The 16,227-nt window shown below is 42.2% G+C and overlaps 1 protein-coding gene across 1 annotated transcript; it reads left to right on the top strand.

Moving 5' to 3' along the window:
- Positions 1-10,149: 10,149 nt before the first annotated feature.
- On the top strand, positions 10,150-14,542 carry LOC310815827 (LIM/homeobox protein Lhx1-like; the record flags this gene model as incomplete). The annotated part of the gene is made up of 5 exons (XM_083685764.1): positions 10,150-10,319; positions 11,646-11,866; positions 12,496-12,770; positions 13,398-13,563; positions 14,163-14,542. 5 exons carry the CDS (start codon positions 10,150-10,152, stop codon positions 14,540-14,542), a joined length of 1,212 nt encoding a protein of 403 aa, XP_083541890.1.
- Positions 14,543-16,227: the final 1,685 nt, after the last annotated feature.

Below are 16,227 nucleotides of genomic sequence, written 5' to 3'. Positions count from 1 at the left end.
GTTCTCTTCCTCCTCTTTTCTCTCGCTCCCTGCACAGCGGTTTGGCTAATATTTTCCTATTGACTCGCCAATGTACATATTACCCAGTCTCAGTGACCTCTGAGAAGCACATTTCTCTGTGAGCACAGATCGATTGATACAGTGGTCTCCCTCCCTCTTGTCTCTGGTGTTCAGAGGATGGGGATGGTGTGTGGGTGCAGATGATAAGCTGCAGCAGGCCAGTCATATCACTCAACCAGGAGTCGTGACCCCACTGCAAACAGGGCTGATTACGGCTCACCCATGGCTGCACGCTCTCCTCATAATCAAGCCCCCCCTGCTCTATGTGGCACATCATATCCCTCCTCACTGAGATCACAACATCAACAAGGTGGAGACCAATAAGGTCACACGGTCAATGCAACGATAGCTTTGTAAGTGGGATTGTGTGTTTGTCATGTCTGGTCTTGTTTATATGTCCTGTTATTCTTCCCATCATTTTGTTATTGATCAGATAACAATGGGGTGGCTTGGAGTCATGGTTATGGAGAGCGAGTTAGCATGGTTAGCATGTTTGAAATGTCATGCCTACATCATCTTACAGCTTCTGAAGAAACTCAGTGACTTGATTTAAATGACTGAGATGATTTGGGGAAGACATTTCAAACGCGCTAACTTAGGGTCCATTGACTTGGTTTTGGTTCAAAATGTCATATTAACGAACAATTAGCAGTTAGTTCCAGTGCCCAGATAAACACAACCAAAGTGTGGACTGAAGTCTGATATCCATTAGAGTCCTTTCAGGGTAAATAACCAAATATGTCATTTTGTAATTTGGGTGAACTATCTTTTGAGGTTCAGCTTTCTTCCTCAATTCAACTCTATGAAAGAAAGGGACCATAAAAGGGTATAATTGTTGCATTTGATAATAAATGTCTCGCTGGGGGGAAAATATTGTGATATGTTGTGTAAACCTGTGATATAATGTGATATTTGTTTCCGACATCTGTGAAGATGGTTTGAGGCGAGCAGTCGACGTAGGACAGGTTGGGGAATACGGTGGCAGGTGATTGGCTTGTGTGAGAGTTGGCATGTGTTCTGGACAGGAATACACACTACAGGTCCTCTTGGCGAGGCACCATATGCCCTCCAGCTTCATCAACCCCCACAAACACACACACACACACACACACACACACACACACACACACACACACACACACACCCCTTCCCCACCCCCAACCCCCCCTCCACCCCCACACAACCCCAGTATCTGGCACAGCGCTGGCTGCATAGATGAGCACAATACATGGGGCAGGGCCGCTCAGCTGGCCTCCACTCCCCACTTGACACAGGTTTGACCTCTGCTGTGTGAGTGTCCTCCCTGTAGGCTGCACCCCCACCCCGGCGCAGGCTGTCTCTCTATCTCTGTTCCCCACACACGCTGCTCAGAGGCAGGGCACCCATCCAGGGCCCCGGTGCATCCTCAGGTCACACAGGTCAATTAAATTCAAATTGAGGATAAATGATCTGCAAATGATCTACAAATAAGAGAGTAATGCAGGGAACGTTCCGCCTTTTTTCCTCTTGTTGTCCGGGTTGGAGTGTGTCAGGTCGATAGATCCTAAAATATTGGCTTTTTGACTGTGTTCTCAGATGTTGAAAACCTCAACAAAAGACAACTCAAAAAGTAGAAATTGGCTAAATTGACTACAGTACTGCCCTGTGACATACAGACACACACGCACACACACAAATGTACACACACACACACACACACACACACACACACACACACACACACAGGCATGGCGTCACAGACGTGGCCAGTGTGAGTGAAAGGCGTGTAACAGCTCTCCTCCCTGAGGGGTTGATGACACTAAAGAGACCAAACAGAAGCTGCAGTGTGACAGAGTGGGGAGGGGAGGGGAGGGGGGGGGGAGGGAGGGGAGGGGGGGAGCGCATCAGCCCCTCTGCCATTCTGCTCTTTTACAACTTTTACAAAATAGCCTTTTAATTTGCCTGAGCGTCTGGGGTGTCTGAGTTGTGCCTGCATCAATCACCATCATCACTAGGCTCCAGGCACACGTTCCCCAGGGCCCTCTCACTGCAAGGCCCCCAGGCTCTCTCTCTCCCCCCCTGGGTGTATAACGCCACCTTTCTCTCTCTCTCTCTCTCTCTCTCTCTCCTCCTCTCTCCTGTCCTCTACCTCACCCTCTCTCTCTCCTCTCTCCACACTCATCATCACTCACTCACACACACCCTGTCACACAGAATGGTCCTGGACCTGTCGTCATGTTAACACTCATCTGGCTTCTCTTCTCCCTCACACTCATAGCTACCCTTGTCACACTGCCAAACCTTCTTTTTTTTTAAATCATATTTTAAAATAAAAAAATATGGTTTTTTACCTTTAGCGTCAACAAATGCTGTCTCAGTTAAGATGTCAACCTCATTGGCCTCTTGAGCGATTGCTTTGTGTAGTTGATAATGATGCTCCTCGTGACCTCATATTGCCTCCTCTTCCAATGGACGGGTATCGTATCTTACTGTAAGACTGCCAAAGCCTGTGGTCGCATAAAAAGGTCATCTTCAGGGTCAACTGAGAAATCCCTCAGTGCTTTTTAAATTTCTACTCCATTACAAAATGACCATGATCTGTCTGATTGATTTCTCACCATCGTGAAGAGGCCTGTTTGATTAGACACCGAGGACTGCTTCATTAACCTAATGTACTGTACTCTCCCACTTCTCTCTGGGTGGCTTTGGAATGTAAATGTTTGTTTGTGTGAATCCTTCCTCTCTCCCTCTGTGGTAGATTTTGGTAGAGCCCTAATGATCATGGTGGCATTGGAAACCATCAATGGTATGGACTAACAGGGGGGTGGCTTGATGAAGGCACATCATTGAGCGAGACAAATCCATGATATGAATTGGCAGACGAGGGGAGAAGAGGTCGATACGGATTACAGCTAAGCCTCTCCTCTTTGTCACTGTTCGCCCTGGCATTGATGGGCTCTCCCAGCAGCCCCTTGCACTGTGAGGGTGGGGTAGGGAGGGAGGAAGGGAGGGTGGAGGGAGCCGAGCTGGCAGGGTGGAGAAGGGCTGCTAAACCTGAACTCCACCCCTCCAATCTCAGCCCTCCTTGATCACGCTGTGTTGGCACAGACAGAGCCCCAAACACTGCCAGCTGGGCACACAATTACAACAAGTCAACTGGATGAGAGAGGAACACCTTGCTAGACAGAAGATAGAAGCGCACACGAAAACCACCACATGCTTTTGTTTTTTGGTTTGTGTTATATGATGATGTGAGTGTTAAAACATACAGGATGTTCAAGGACTGTTGTGTGTGTGTGTGTGTGTGTGTGTGTGTGTGTGTGTGTGTGTGTGTGTGTGTGTGTGTGTGTGTGTGTGTGTGTGTGTGTGTGTGTGTGTGTGTGTGTGTGTGTGTGTCTTGTGGGGGGGGGGAGTGGGAGGTTAGAGAGAGGGGGGGTGCTTTGGTTCTGCTGAGTGCTCCATGTGCTGAATGCTGTATACCAAGAGGTCTGGTGCTGCTGCCCCAATTCTCTGCCCTGAAAAATTGCTGAAGTGTGTCATTTCTCAATGGCCTTCAGGGCTGCTTGCTGAGAGGACAGGAGGTGCAGGTGTGTGTGCGTGTGCGTGTGTGTGTGTGTGTGTGTGTGTGTGTGTGTGTGTGTGTGTGTGTGTGTGTGTGTGTGTGTGTGTGTGTGTGTGTCAGGATGCTTAAATCTTGCTTAACACTCCCATAGTAGCCTTCTGGTATTGCTTGTGTTATTTACCCTGCTTTCACTCAAACCTTCCAAACATTTTAAAAAGGCAATCTATTTTCAACAATAGATATATATATATAAAAACAAAATATTTGAAAATCATACAGACATCACCAAGAATGTAATTTGGGAAATATTCTTATGTAATTTGTACAGTCCATTAATGGTTTTTTACATGTTACATTGCTTGGAACATAATTAGTGCTAACATTGAGATTTAGGGTTATTGAGTACTTGTAAATTGTAAATAGAGTCTGTATATCAATGGGTCAACACTTTATGGACCTTGGTGGTATGCTTGTGGAATGCTGTCATGTTGATGTTGTTGTTATTGTTGTTGTTGTTGTTGTTGTTGTTGTTGTTGTTGTTGTTGTCATTGTTGTTGTTGTTCTTGTTGACTATGTTCCCCAAGTAATTGCCCCTGGGAGATGAATAACGTTTTTTTTATTTGAATTGAATGAACTGTGGACAATGCATCACAACATACAGTAAGACACAGTTGTGGAGCTGTCCACAGAATGGTGCTGAATGCCCGGGAGGGGGTGGGGGGGGGGGGGGGGGGGTATTCTCATCGCCTCTCTCTTCATCTCTTTCTTGTTCTACTACATCGCTTCCCACTGTCTGCCCCACAATAATCAGGGTCTTCATTTGGATACAGAACATTTTAAGCCTGTTTTGTCCTCGTTGACAGAGTGGTTGGAGAGTAGATACAGCTCGCTGATTGACAGTGAGAGTGGAGACTCTCTGATTGAAACGGTTGAGAGAGCTGCAGGTCTCATCAGTTTACACGTTGGATACATTCACCATGTGGAGTGTGTGTACAACGACTCCATCAGCTTGTTTCAGAGGGCCAGGAAGGTCTAAGCTCCCCGAGATCGAGTCATCGTTTTATACTGTGTGATTTCAGATCTGTCTCTAACTTCCTCCATTCCAACATTGGGGATCAATCAGCGTTAATGGGCTTTAATTAGCATCTAGTAATTAATTTTGTTTTCGACAAATTATTTGTATGAACGGTCCCACCGGGTTGCCTGTTCATCTCGTTAGAACCAATTAGCTGCAATTAACACGCACTAATGAGATGCTTTTTGAGTCCAAAACAAACAGTACGCACCCTGCCTGATTCCAGAGCTCTTGTGTGTTTTGAGTGGTGCTAGGGGCCAGCTCACTGGGCCAGGTTCCCAATCAACACCTCTCATAGAGGGACACAAACCCAGCTGGATGCTCCCTTCCACACTCCACACACACACGCACACGCGCACACACACACACACACACACACACACACACACACACACACACACACACACACACACACACACACACACACACACACACACACACACACACTATCACCAAGCAAATCATTTTCGCCTCTGAAACTTTCCCCATTGACTTGTTGCAACAGATTTCTTTCATCATGAGCTTACTTTTAGATATTGGTGTGGGGGGTTATATTTGAAATGGGAGATAGAGAGAGAGAGAGCGTGTGTGACTAGAGATGACTGACAGGTTTTGTAGTGTTTGCCTAGTGGGCTCTTTGTGTGGAGTGACTTATGATGAACTCGTGGACAGGGACCTCAACTGAAATGCGTGGAAGCTTTGGGAGTTTCTGGTAAAAAAATATTGTACACATTGTAAATACTTTAGCGAATACAAGATCTGTTCACATGTGTCATCAGTCCCACAGAGGAGGGTCACCAGAGAGAGAGAGAGTGCTGTTACAGAGACAGAAACAGAGGTGAGGAGGAATTTTCCGTAACCCCCAGGGATATAGAAAAGAAATCCTCCTGTGAAATAGACTGATCAGAATGGTACAAGTCACTGTAGGTCTTACTCAGCGGAGGCTGGTGGAGGTAGAAATTTGAGGACGGGCTCATTGTAATGCATAGAACGGAATGAGGAATGGTATCAATCCTGATGTTGCCCTCTTTTGCCTCCTTTTGCCCACATGTTTGACATTCCATTCCATGCATTACAATGAGCCCGTCCTCTGATGTTTCCATCCGTCAGCCTGCCCAGCCTGCCCCTCACAGCAGGGAGGGGAGTGGGTATTAGTAACAGTGCTTTACTATGATGCAGAGATCCTAGGGGGCAAAAGAGGGCAACATTAGGATTCTGAGGAGGGTAAGGAGACTGTTGGAGGAGGGGGTGGGTATCTTACGGAAGGCAGAGGGGTAGGATTACTAGGCTTTGTGATGCTGGACGATGGGTGACTTTCAGTCTTGTGGAGAGAGGGGTGAATTAAGGTGCTTTGTGTGTGTGTGTGTGTGTGTATGTGTGTGTGTGTGTGTGTGTGTGTGTGTGTGTGTGTGTGTGTGTGTGTCTACGTATGCTTGCATGTCTACGTGTGTTTGTGTGTGCGTGCGTGCGTGCGTGCGTGCATGCATGCGTGCGTGCGTGTGTGCGTGCGTGCATGTATGTATGTAATTACCTTATAATACCATAGCATCTGCCTAAGCCTCACTTGTCTGTCATATAAGAACATAGAACATTGTTTTATGTAACACACAGGTTTCTGATGGTGATTCTCTACTCTTTATATGGCAAAAAAATAAATAAATAACATAATGACAGTTGAATTGTACAGGAGACAGTTACATTTGAAAAGACAACAAAATGAAAACTGATATCAAAGGAAAATGAGTCCTTTATTTTCACATATGAATCAATATCAGGCGCTGAACCGGATGTTGATATGGTTACAAATGATACAGGATTGGGAAACTTGTCGTAAGGCCCAAGCAGAGTGATGTTGCAGACTGTGTTTCCACACTTGAACACAGATCTGTGAGGACAGTCCCATCACCCTCGCTGCTCATTTCTCCTCAAGTGCACCGGCACATTCTCTGCCTGCACCACGCATGCATCTATTAAAATATAAAGTAACCGAGGGAACAGCAATGTGTTTGAAATGATGGTGCCCCTGTGTACTGTGGTTTGGGTGATTTGCAGTTTCTCACACCCTCAGGGTCTAGGATCCACAAGGTAGGCTACACCGCTTAGCCATCCATCAGCTAGCTGCAGTCAACTGAATAGGAGATGTGTAAGATTGATAAGTTCAAAAATAGGAGGGAATAAAAAGTCAACTGTTCATTATTGTGGCTCAGTTATCCGACCTGAGACTGCCAGAGAGACTGTCTCTCCTGCATACTCTGAGGTGTCAGAGTTGTTAGTCAATCCTGGGGTGGGAAAAAAAATGCTTTTGAAATATCATAATCAAACACACTGTACCACCAATTCATCTTATGAGAGGACAGGGTATAGGTGATGGAGAGGAACCACTGAGACATCTGTATTTACTGCCACAGCCATGAGAGTACATTGTTAGGGGTGAATTGTATGTTATATCTATTTTAGGCCATTTTATTGTTAGAAGTGAATTGTATGTTGTATCTAAATTATGCCAAATAGTGTCAGACAGAATGTCACCACGAACACCTATGACACTCTGTGTCAGTGTGTGTGTGCGTGCGTGCGTGCGTGCGTGCGTGCGTGCGTGCGTGCGTGTGTGTGTGTGTGTGTGTGTGTGTGTGTTTCACTATTATTTTACATTTTAGAGCTCACCATGCAAGGGCCTGGAACCGACCCTAAATCCTGACCGACCTATGTCGAAGTGCGAAATGCCGAGACCACCGAGTTTTGCTTATTCATTAGCCATTCTTTTCATCTGCTTGACATATCCCTAACATAAAACCGTAAGGCAGTCGTGAACTATCTCTCTCCTGGTGAAAATAAAGCGTCGCCTCTCTCCTGATCTATGGGCTATAAAATGAAGCCCGTCCACCGGTGTTGGCTCTATCTTCAACAAGGCCTGCTCTTGCACACACAAAAGGCTATGAAGACGAATGGAATAGATTGTGGTGATTCTCACGCGCTAGCTCCCTACAATCTCCACTCAAATCAGTTCTCTTGTGCCCCTCAATTTTTTTTTTTGCTGGGGACTCAGTAGTCAATGCAAGCTATTCATTTTTTTAAATTTTTATTTCACACTGACTTCATTAAGCTGTTAATGCAGATTATTAGCCTGCCTACTTTAATCCTGTTTTTTATTCAGAATTCTCAGAATCACTCTTGATTTTTTGAGGGGATTTGAGCAAATTAATCCATGGCAATATCGTAGTAGCATAGGCCTACAAACGTATAAAGCCTGATTTGCACGTAGGCCCACAAACAAATAAAAAGACGAACACATGAATACGCCTGGATTTAAGGATAAATAACAAATATATTCCACGTTCTGAATAAGACCATATCGCAAGTGTTACAGCCCTCCATACGGTTGATTGTTTATACATTTCCCCAGGCAACAGATATCAGCAACGTGCAGGAGCTGTGGCCGGTGGGAGCCTGGGCAGAAAATCCGCTATCTCCGAGTTCCCAGCCCCGCAGAATGTCCCAAGTGCATTGCCCACTGCGCGATAATATCTTCAAGGGAGCGACTATCGCTAGACATTATATTATAATCATTAGTGATCCTTGCCCTTTCACCCGAAATGTAGAATAAGCGCGGGGAACCATTAATCTATGTAGAAAGCTTGTGTTCAGACTTCCCTGAGCTCTTCTCTCTCCTCATCTGCAGAAGATGAAGTCATGATTTGTCATTTCTGTCACGTCGCCATAGTTTTATTCCCTTGTAGGTCTATTCACAGACTGTCGTTAAGGGAGTTTTTGGAAAACATAAAAACTGGACAGACTAAACAGTAAAACGATAGAGACTAGTATAAGCACATTTTAGTTGGCCTACAGCTCTATATGTTTGGCTACAAAACAACCTTTCCTACCCTTGAAATGTAACCGATATTTCGATTTCAAAATTAATTTAAATGTGTCTCAATATTTAGGCCTATTTTCTCTTCGATTAAGACACACCGAACATGATTTGGTTATGGATACCAAAATCATATTTTTGGTGTATGAGTTTGGCTTGCTCTGGGAAAACCATCACGATTGGGATGGGTCAATCAAATTGTTTCAATAACATCCATATGAAGAGTGAAACATTTACACTGAACAATTGGTGTCTGTTTATAAAATGTCATTATTTTTCTGTAGACCTGCAATAAAATTCTTCTTTTTTTTTTGTAATTGATGATATAGCCAAGTGATAGATTTTTTTTCGTCCTCCTCCTGCTCATCATCATTGTCATCATCATCATCAAACCATCGGCAACAAGTTATAAAATCGTGGCTGCAATATATTACAATGTAACTTAATAGTTGATGTGTCCTTTTGCTACTCCTGCTTGTTGTCTCACTTAGAATATAGAATAGATTGAGTTTGTCACATATTTCGTAGTTTATTCCTGAATCTCTTCATCTAAATATCCACGTGTGGACTTGCGTGCATTTGATAGCCTGACTCCATCCAGCAACCGCGCGCTTTGCCACTCACTCTCACCTCCAGGTAAACCTGTAAGCAAATGTTCTCCTGAAAAGAATGATATGAAACGCGCACGAACTGACGTCCCTCTGCCAAAGAGACATTGCCGTTATAGACTAAAAATGAAATCTATTGTTGTCATGAAATACTGTACCTTATCTTGTTCAATGTTTAGAGACCCAGCTGCGCATCGACGTGGAACTATGCCTGCAGCTTTATCGAGTGGGAATTTACGCGTTTCCAAACCAGTACCATTTCAGCGGAATGGAGCAATAGTCTCTTATATATTCTTATATTCTCTGGTCCTTCAGTGGGTCCGGCAGAGTTTAGAGGGCATAGTAATTGCCACTCGAGTAGCAAGCTGCTGATAGGTTTTGATTCGTCATGACGTCACTTGGCTCTGAATAAGGCAAGCTCGTGCGCTTTCAGCGGCACGCATATTGACGCTTGGACTAGGAGTGCATCATATAGGAGGAATCGGAGGAATATGACAGAAATGACAAGAGATTGAACTCACGAGACAATATTTGTTTTAACTATCTGCGTTTTAAATCGTCAGTCGGCTGTATTATTGTTATGTATCCCTGCGTAATTGTAGCGGCGAATGACTAAACAAAGATTCTCTAAAATCTTATTATCGCACTTCTCAGCTCACCACTATCTTAATGGCTGACGGGAGGCCTCAAGTTTCCATTCGTGCTTGTGAAATGTGTAGACTTTTTTAAGTTGTTCGTTCGTTTTCGATCTATTTGTTGCAATTTTCGTATTTTGTCCTGTGCATGGGAGAGAAATGAAATAGCCTATTTGAGCTCAAGGATATGATGATGCTAAACCATTCGTAAGAGATTCCTCTGGAGGAACTGCATCCCCTAGATCGAAGGAGTGGATCGGAGCAGGTTCTTGAGGTCACCAAAGCGACTCCGGAGACACACCGCTTTGGGACAAAAAGGGAAGACATTCAACCTTGGGATTGCTGGAAATATCTAAAGAAAAATGGTTCACTGTGCCGGCTGCGAAAGGCCTATTCTGGACAGATTTTTACTCAATGTTCTGGACAGACCGTGGCACATCAAGTGCGTCCAATGCTGTGAATGTAAATGCAATTTGACAGAAAAATGTTTTTCACGGGAAGGGAGACTGTACTGCAAAAACGACTTTTTTAGGTAAGCCCATCTGAGCACGAGTTAAGACTGTTTCTTGTTTTGTTGTGCAGAAAATACTCTGCTCATTGGCTGTTTAATTTGGTAGTTACCATGCACAGAACCATAGGCCTGTACCTGTAGACTAAAAAATACAGGGTTTTTTAAACTACTCTACACAATTATACAATTGTGTTACAAACTGAATCTATTGTTGTTTGTTGTGCAATAGGCCTGTGGGAAGTACTGGATAATACAATATGTTCCTTAGATGAGCGACGTAAATTAGACTAAACAAACCTGAGGGAGAATTCCCAGATTATGAGCTATCCACCACAAGCTGATACATTAAAAGCATATATCACCATGTTCTGTGACGGATTCAAGGAAATCGTCCTTTGTTTACAAGGAAAGGCTGCCAGACAAGCCGCGGGGATGAGAATTATTCCAGGATTCTTGACGGAAGTGTATCCCGCCTCAGTTCAATCAGTCGCTGCAGACGCGTTTGTTTGCTGAGACTCGAGTTAAAATGTGCTAAATGGATTTGAATAATAAATCAGCTTGAGAAAACCCACAGTATAATCACAGACCTCCAATACACACGCGTTTGTTAACAATTTGAATACACACTATTTACATAAATAAGCAGCACAGTTACATTCAGCAGGCTCTTTGTTATTTTCAAGATAGGCAAGGCTGTAATTTCATAAGCCTAAAAATGTGATTGTTTAAAAAAAAAAAAAATACAATCTCCATTCAACATCATGTCGTGTGGCCTGTCCTGGAAAAAAAAACCTCTAACATTTATTAAATAATTTCCCCTTTATTTATTTTCCAGGATTACTTCATTCTAGGGCTATTTCTGATGTTCTAATGAATTGCTTTAAAATAAGTGTAAGACTTATAAACACTCACATAATTGAGATGAGACATTATCTCATGCTGGCCTAATTTCTGTATAATTTTCGGTCCACACTTACTATAAAAGTAATTTTAAAAGAAAAAGTAACGGAAATTGAACCCTATTCAATTCAGGACCTGATCATCGGCATCTATTTTATCTTCAAACGATTGCCCAAACCCCTTGCTGTATCTAGCCTCAGCATAATATTATAGCTTTATATCAGCCACATGCCTACTTTCTGTTCTCCAGTTGTCTTGTTTTTCTAGTGGTACTTTTTGCCAATGGCCCCTGGTCCTAGCATAGATTTTTCTTATGATGACCGATGTATAGATAATTCACTTACTTTAGACAAATGTACTTGTTGTAAGTCGCTTTTGATAAAAGCGTCTGCTAAATGTGAAAAATGTAAACATTTAAATGTTGTCTTCCTTTTTTTTTTTTTTAAGGAGATTTGGCACAAAGTGTGGAGGCTGCGCCCAAGGGATCTCCCCCAACGATTTGGTTCGGAGGGCAAAGAGCAAAGTGTTCCACCTGAACTGCTTCACTTGTATGATGTGTAATAAACAGTTGTCAACCGGAGAGGAACTATACATTCTAGATGAATTTAAGTTTGTTTGTAAAGACGATTACCTAAGCAGCAACGGGAAGGACACAACCCTCCTCTCAGGTAAGAATCAGGCTTGAACAACCATAGTTTACTGTCCCATTGTGCTTTAATTAGCCTTTTGATTTGTGAATCACGTATTTTTGGCCGTTTCATATTTCAGACTCCATGTTCCATTTATGAAAAGGCATTTTTTACGTCGCAAATAATTATGTTGATATAGGCCTATCAATGATAACAGTAAACTTAACAACAATGTTGATAACGATAAAAACTAATTTAGCAATAATATAATCACTATTAAGGATTATCATTCATTGGTAGTTGGGTATGTTATTATAATTTGGTTAAGCAGACTAAATGTTATTATTACCACCACCATAGGCCTAATAGTAGTAGGCCTAGTAGGCTAGCAATTATTACGCTATAACAATAATAGTAACAACATTATGCCTACTATCATTGCTAATAATAATGTAGGCTAGATATTCCAATAATAATAACAATAATAATAATAATAATAATAATAATAGGCTAATAATCATACTACTAATAATAAATATAATAATAATTTGATATTCAATTTATTGTCGCAGGGTTCATGTTTTTGTCTACCATTAATAGCACAACATAGAGGCTAAAGAATACATTTGTATGTAACATCATTTCATTTTGTTTTTCTTATGTGACAGTCACGACTTGCAGTGACCCAAGTTTGTCTCCAGATTCCCAAGACCCACAGGATGACGGTAAAGATTCGGAAATAGCTAATTTATCCGATAAAGAGGCGGGCAACAATGAAAACGACGAGCAGAACCTAGGTGGAAAACGACGCGGACCGCGAACCACCATCAAAGCCAAGCAACTGGAACTCCTCAAAGCAGCTTTCGCGGCGACGCCGAAGCCCACCAGACACATTCGAGAACAACTGGCCCAGGAGACAGGGCTCAACATGAGAGTGATCCAGGCAAGTCTATTTACCATAATACGTAATGTTTGGCAACTTGTTGTTCTTCTTACATCGTGCATAGGTCTATACATGCAAGTCTTAAGAGTTTAGGCATACTGTTTTCTTATTGAGTTGGTTGAAGCTGATGCTTTTTACAATTATTTGGCTCTGCATGGCCTATAACTATATTGGTCTATGATGTGGAAAATGTATTCGAATAAATCACGTAGCCTATAGGCCTATGGAAACATGTAAATGAGGAGCATAGGTCTATACCCTTTAGTTGATAAAGTAGGGTAGGGCCTACTTCTAACTCACATAGGCTACAGCCTAAGCGTATACGTCCGATCAATTTGAGTTCTATACACGATTATTTTGTATCCACAAAGCAGATAAAACACTGTGTTAAAGACCAGTGAATTTGAGCCGTCATCAAGTACACGTAGGGCCTACCAAACACATCGCTCTTACAAACACATCATGTCCCTTAATGGAACCTCGAGATCATGCACACATTTAGTTTTCTTTTTTTTTGTTGCAACACCAGACATTTAGCCGACGTTGCAGACTATTGAATGTTTCTATTATTTATCGTTCCGTTGTGATGCCCCATCTCAGCCCGCTCTTTTGATTTGTGCTCTGCAGGTATGGTTCCAGAACCGGAGGTCTAAGGAGCGGCGCATGAAGCAGCTCAGCGCACTAGGGGCGAGGCGGCACGCGTTTTTCCGTAGTCCTAGGAGAATGAGGACTCTTGTGGACCGACTCGAACCAGGGGAGCTTATCCCCAACGGCCATTTCTCTTACTATGGAGGTATGTTGTTCTACCACCTAACACTGGCCGCGGTTCATACAATAACGTGTTTTCAAAATTATGCAGAATAGATGCATCATTGAAACATGCATTTCATTAAAATGAGCTGAACAATATTTAAGCAGACTGATATCATTTTAATGCGTCCATATCTGTAAGTGCATTGATTTTGGGTTGGAAAACGTCTTGGTAAATTAAACTGGAGGTCAAATTCAACCAATTATGTAGCCTACTTGCATGCGGTGCGAAAGCCTAAGAGATAGCCTATTATAAACTATTAAAGAGGTATTAGACAGTATTAAAACGAATGAACAATTATAAATAAGTAATAAACACTGTACAGGACTATTGAAGTGAGAAAGAACGTCAACATGGATGCTCAGATAAGCATGTGTAGGCCTACCTCATTAGTGAAATTACAGCAGAATAACTATTATCCCCCAGTGGCAAATGCATCTTCTAAACATCTGGAAATGTAATGACTTTGTCCTCCTTTGTGATTCAAATGTCAAATAAAGGTTAGAAAGAAAGCTTTAGGTAATGTTTTTTTGTCGCCGCAATTTATGTCTCATAATGACTCTTATGTTTATGTTTTTCAGATTATCAGAGTGAATACTATGGCGCTGGGGGGAATTATGAGTACTACGCCCAGGGCCCTCCATCATCTCAGGCCCAGACTCCAGGGGAGCTAGGTTTTGTGCCCTCCTCTGGCCCCGCTGGCACCCCTTTAGGGAGCATGGACCATCACCATCCTGGGCACCACTCGTCCGGTGAGGTGCAGTGTTTCACTGACATCATATCTCACCATCCATCGGACTCACCTAGCCCAGAGCCCAACGGACCCGGGTCAATGCACAGCATCTCCAGCGAGATGTGTGGCCCAGGCACGCCCTTCACCTCACTCTCCCTCAATGGCAGCGGATACAGCAACCAACTGTCACACCCTTCCTCAGAGATGAGTGAAGGCACTGTCTGGTAGCCAGGAGGACACTGAAGCCATGGGCTAACCATAATGACTTTGGAAGCAAAGGAAGTCCTGAAAGAATATTCCTTTTTATTCATATTATTTATGTATCTATTTAATTTATTCATTTTTTTAATTTATGTATTTATTAATCAAGTAATTATTTAAACATATTTTATTTATTAATTGTGTCCAACTACCTTTATTGTTGTATTGATGTTGCAGTTTTATTTAGAAATACGATAGCAGCAGTAATAGCAGGATGGGGCTGTGGACCTCGAAGAAGTCTTGGGGCCTATTTGTGGTGAATACGTGAGCATTCACCAGACCTATTTGTTTTTTGAGGGTCTACTATATCAACACGTAAACTCTTTTTGACCACTAGCTTGTCTGATGGCTTTGGTTATTGTGTTTATTTCAAAACGTACATCTCATTTCATATTTTTTCTCTGTATATTTCAGTGTTTTGCCAAATCCTAGTGAGTTTGCCTTCAAAAGGAAAACTTTAAAAAGTTGTATAGCCCTTTATTTGATAGAAAATAACTTGAATTTTAAGAAGAAGTCAACCTTCTAAAAATTGGACAATGGTTTGAGGTGGACATAGAACAGTCAACTGTTTACGTATATATATTTACAGTATTTACAGTACTTCAGGGGTTTGAATATCAGCATTGTTTGAAACCTCTTGATTCTGGAGAAAATCTTTCAAGCAACAAACCAAACTTTTGTATCTATTCTATTTATATTATGGTCGTGGTTCCTCACTGTGCTAGTTTGTATTATATTGTGTTAACTTTGAAAAAAAATGTAAAAACACAAATAGACAGTTGCCAAATAAGAATGGAAGCACAATGTTGTAAGTGCTTTGCACCACCAATTGCTGAACATAATGTCTACTACAAAAAACATGTTGTAGCATTTTACCAGAATGTGTTCAATTCTAGTTTTAATGAGGATGTCTATTGTGGAAAGAATTCATGCAGATCACTGAACCAACCACAATCAAAAAAGCTTTTTTTTGTGTGTCTTTACATGAAAATCCAAATGATTAAACATTAATGGTCGAATATGCTACCAGCAGCTGCTATGTTCTTGAAATATCAACTCTTATGTGATGTACTCTATTGTTCTGATAAACAAGCTTATGTGACCTCCAGTGCGTATTAGACCATTCACTGTATAATAAAACATATTGAAACAATTTCTAGTTTTTTTATGATATAGGACAAGATAGGTTAGGTGTTCTGTACAACCCGTGTTATGTCACTGCTGTTCTTCACTTTTAGAAAATAGCTTATGTCAATGCTGCTTCATTTCTGAGCAGTAGCCTACACTAATTGTTCACCCAAAAACAGTGTAGGCATACAGTATGACGACATAAACACTGTATACTTGGAGGTCCTGGTACAGTAGGTTACAAATGACAATATCACTCATGCAGTCATGCATGGACAATATATGCCACCTTCTCACATTGTCTTCAGCTCTCCATCACCAGGTAAGTGGTTAGACTACATAAGGGCCATGTATGTTTGGTGAGATTATTTGCAATTAGAAAAGTACTTTTTGTTTTGTTTATTTCTCACATGTACCAAATAGACTACAGTAGAATTCTGAGTGTGGGAAGCAGCCATATCCGTCTGGTTCTCTGCCACAGTGTGACATTGCAATCCTAGAAATAGAACACATAGAAACGGCTT

Source organism: Argentina silus, assembly GCF_951799395.1.
Source record: "Argentina silus genome assembly, chromosome: 2".
Lineage (NCBI taxonomy): Eukaryota > Metazoa > Chordata > Actinopteri > Argentiniformes > Argentinidae > Argentina > Argentina silus.
This window is presented reverse-complemented; position numbering and strand designations above follow the sequence as displayed.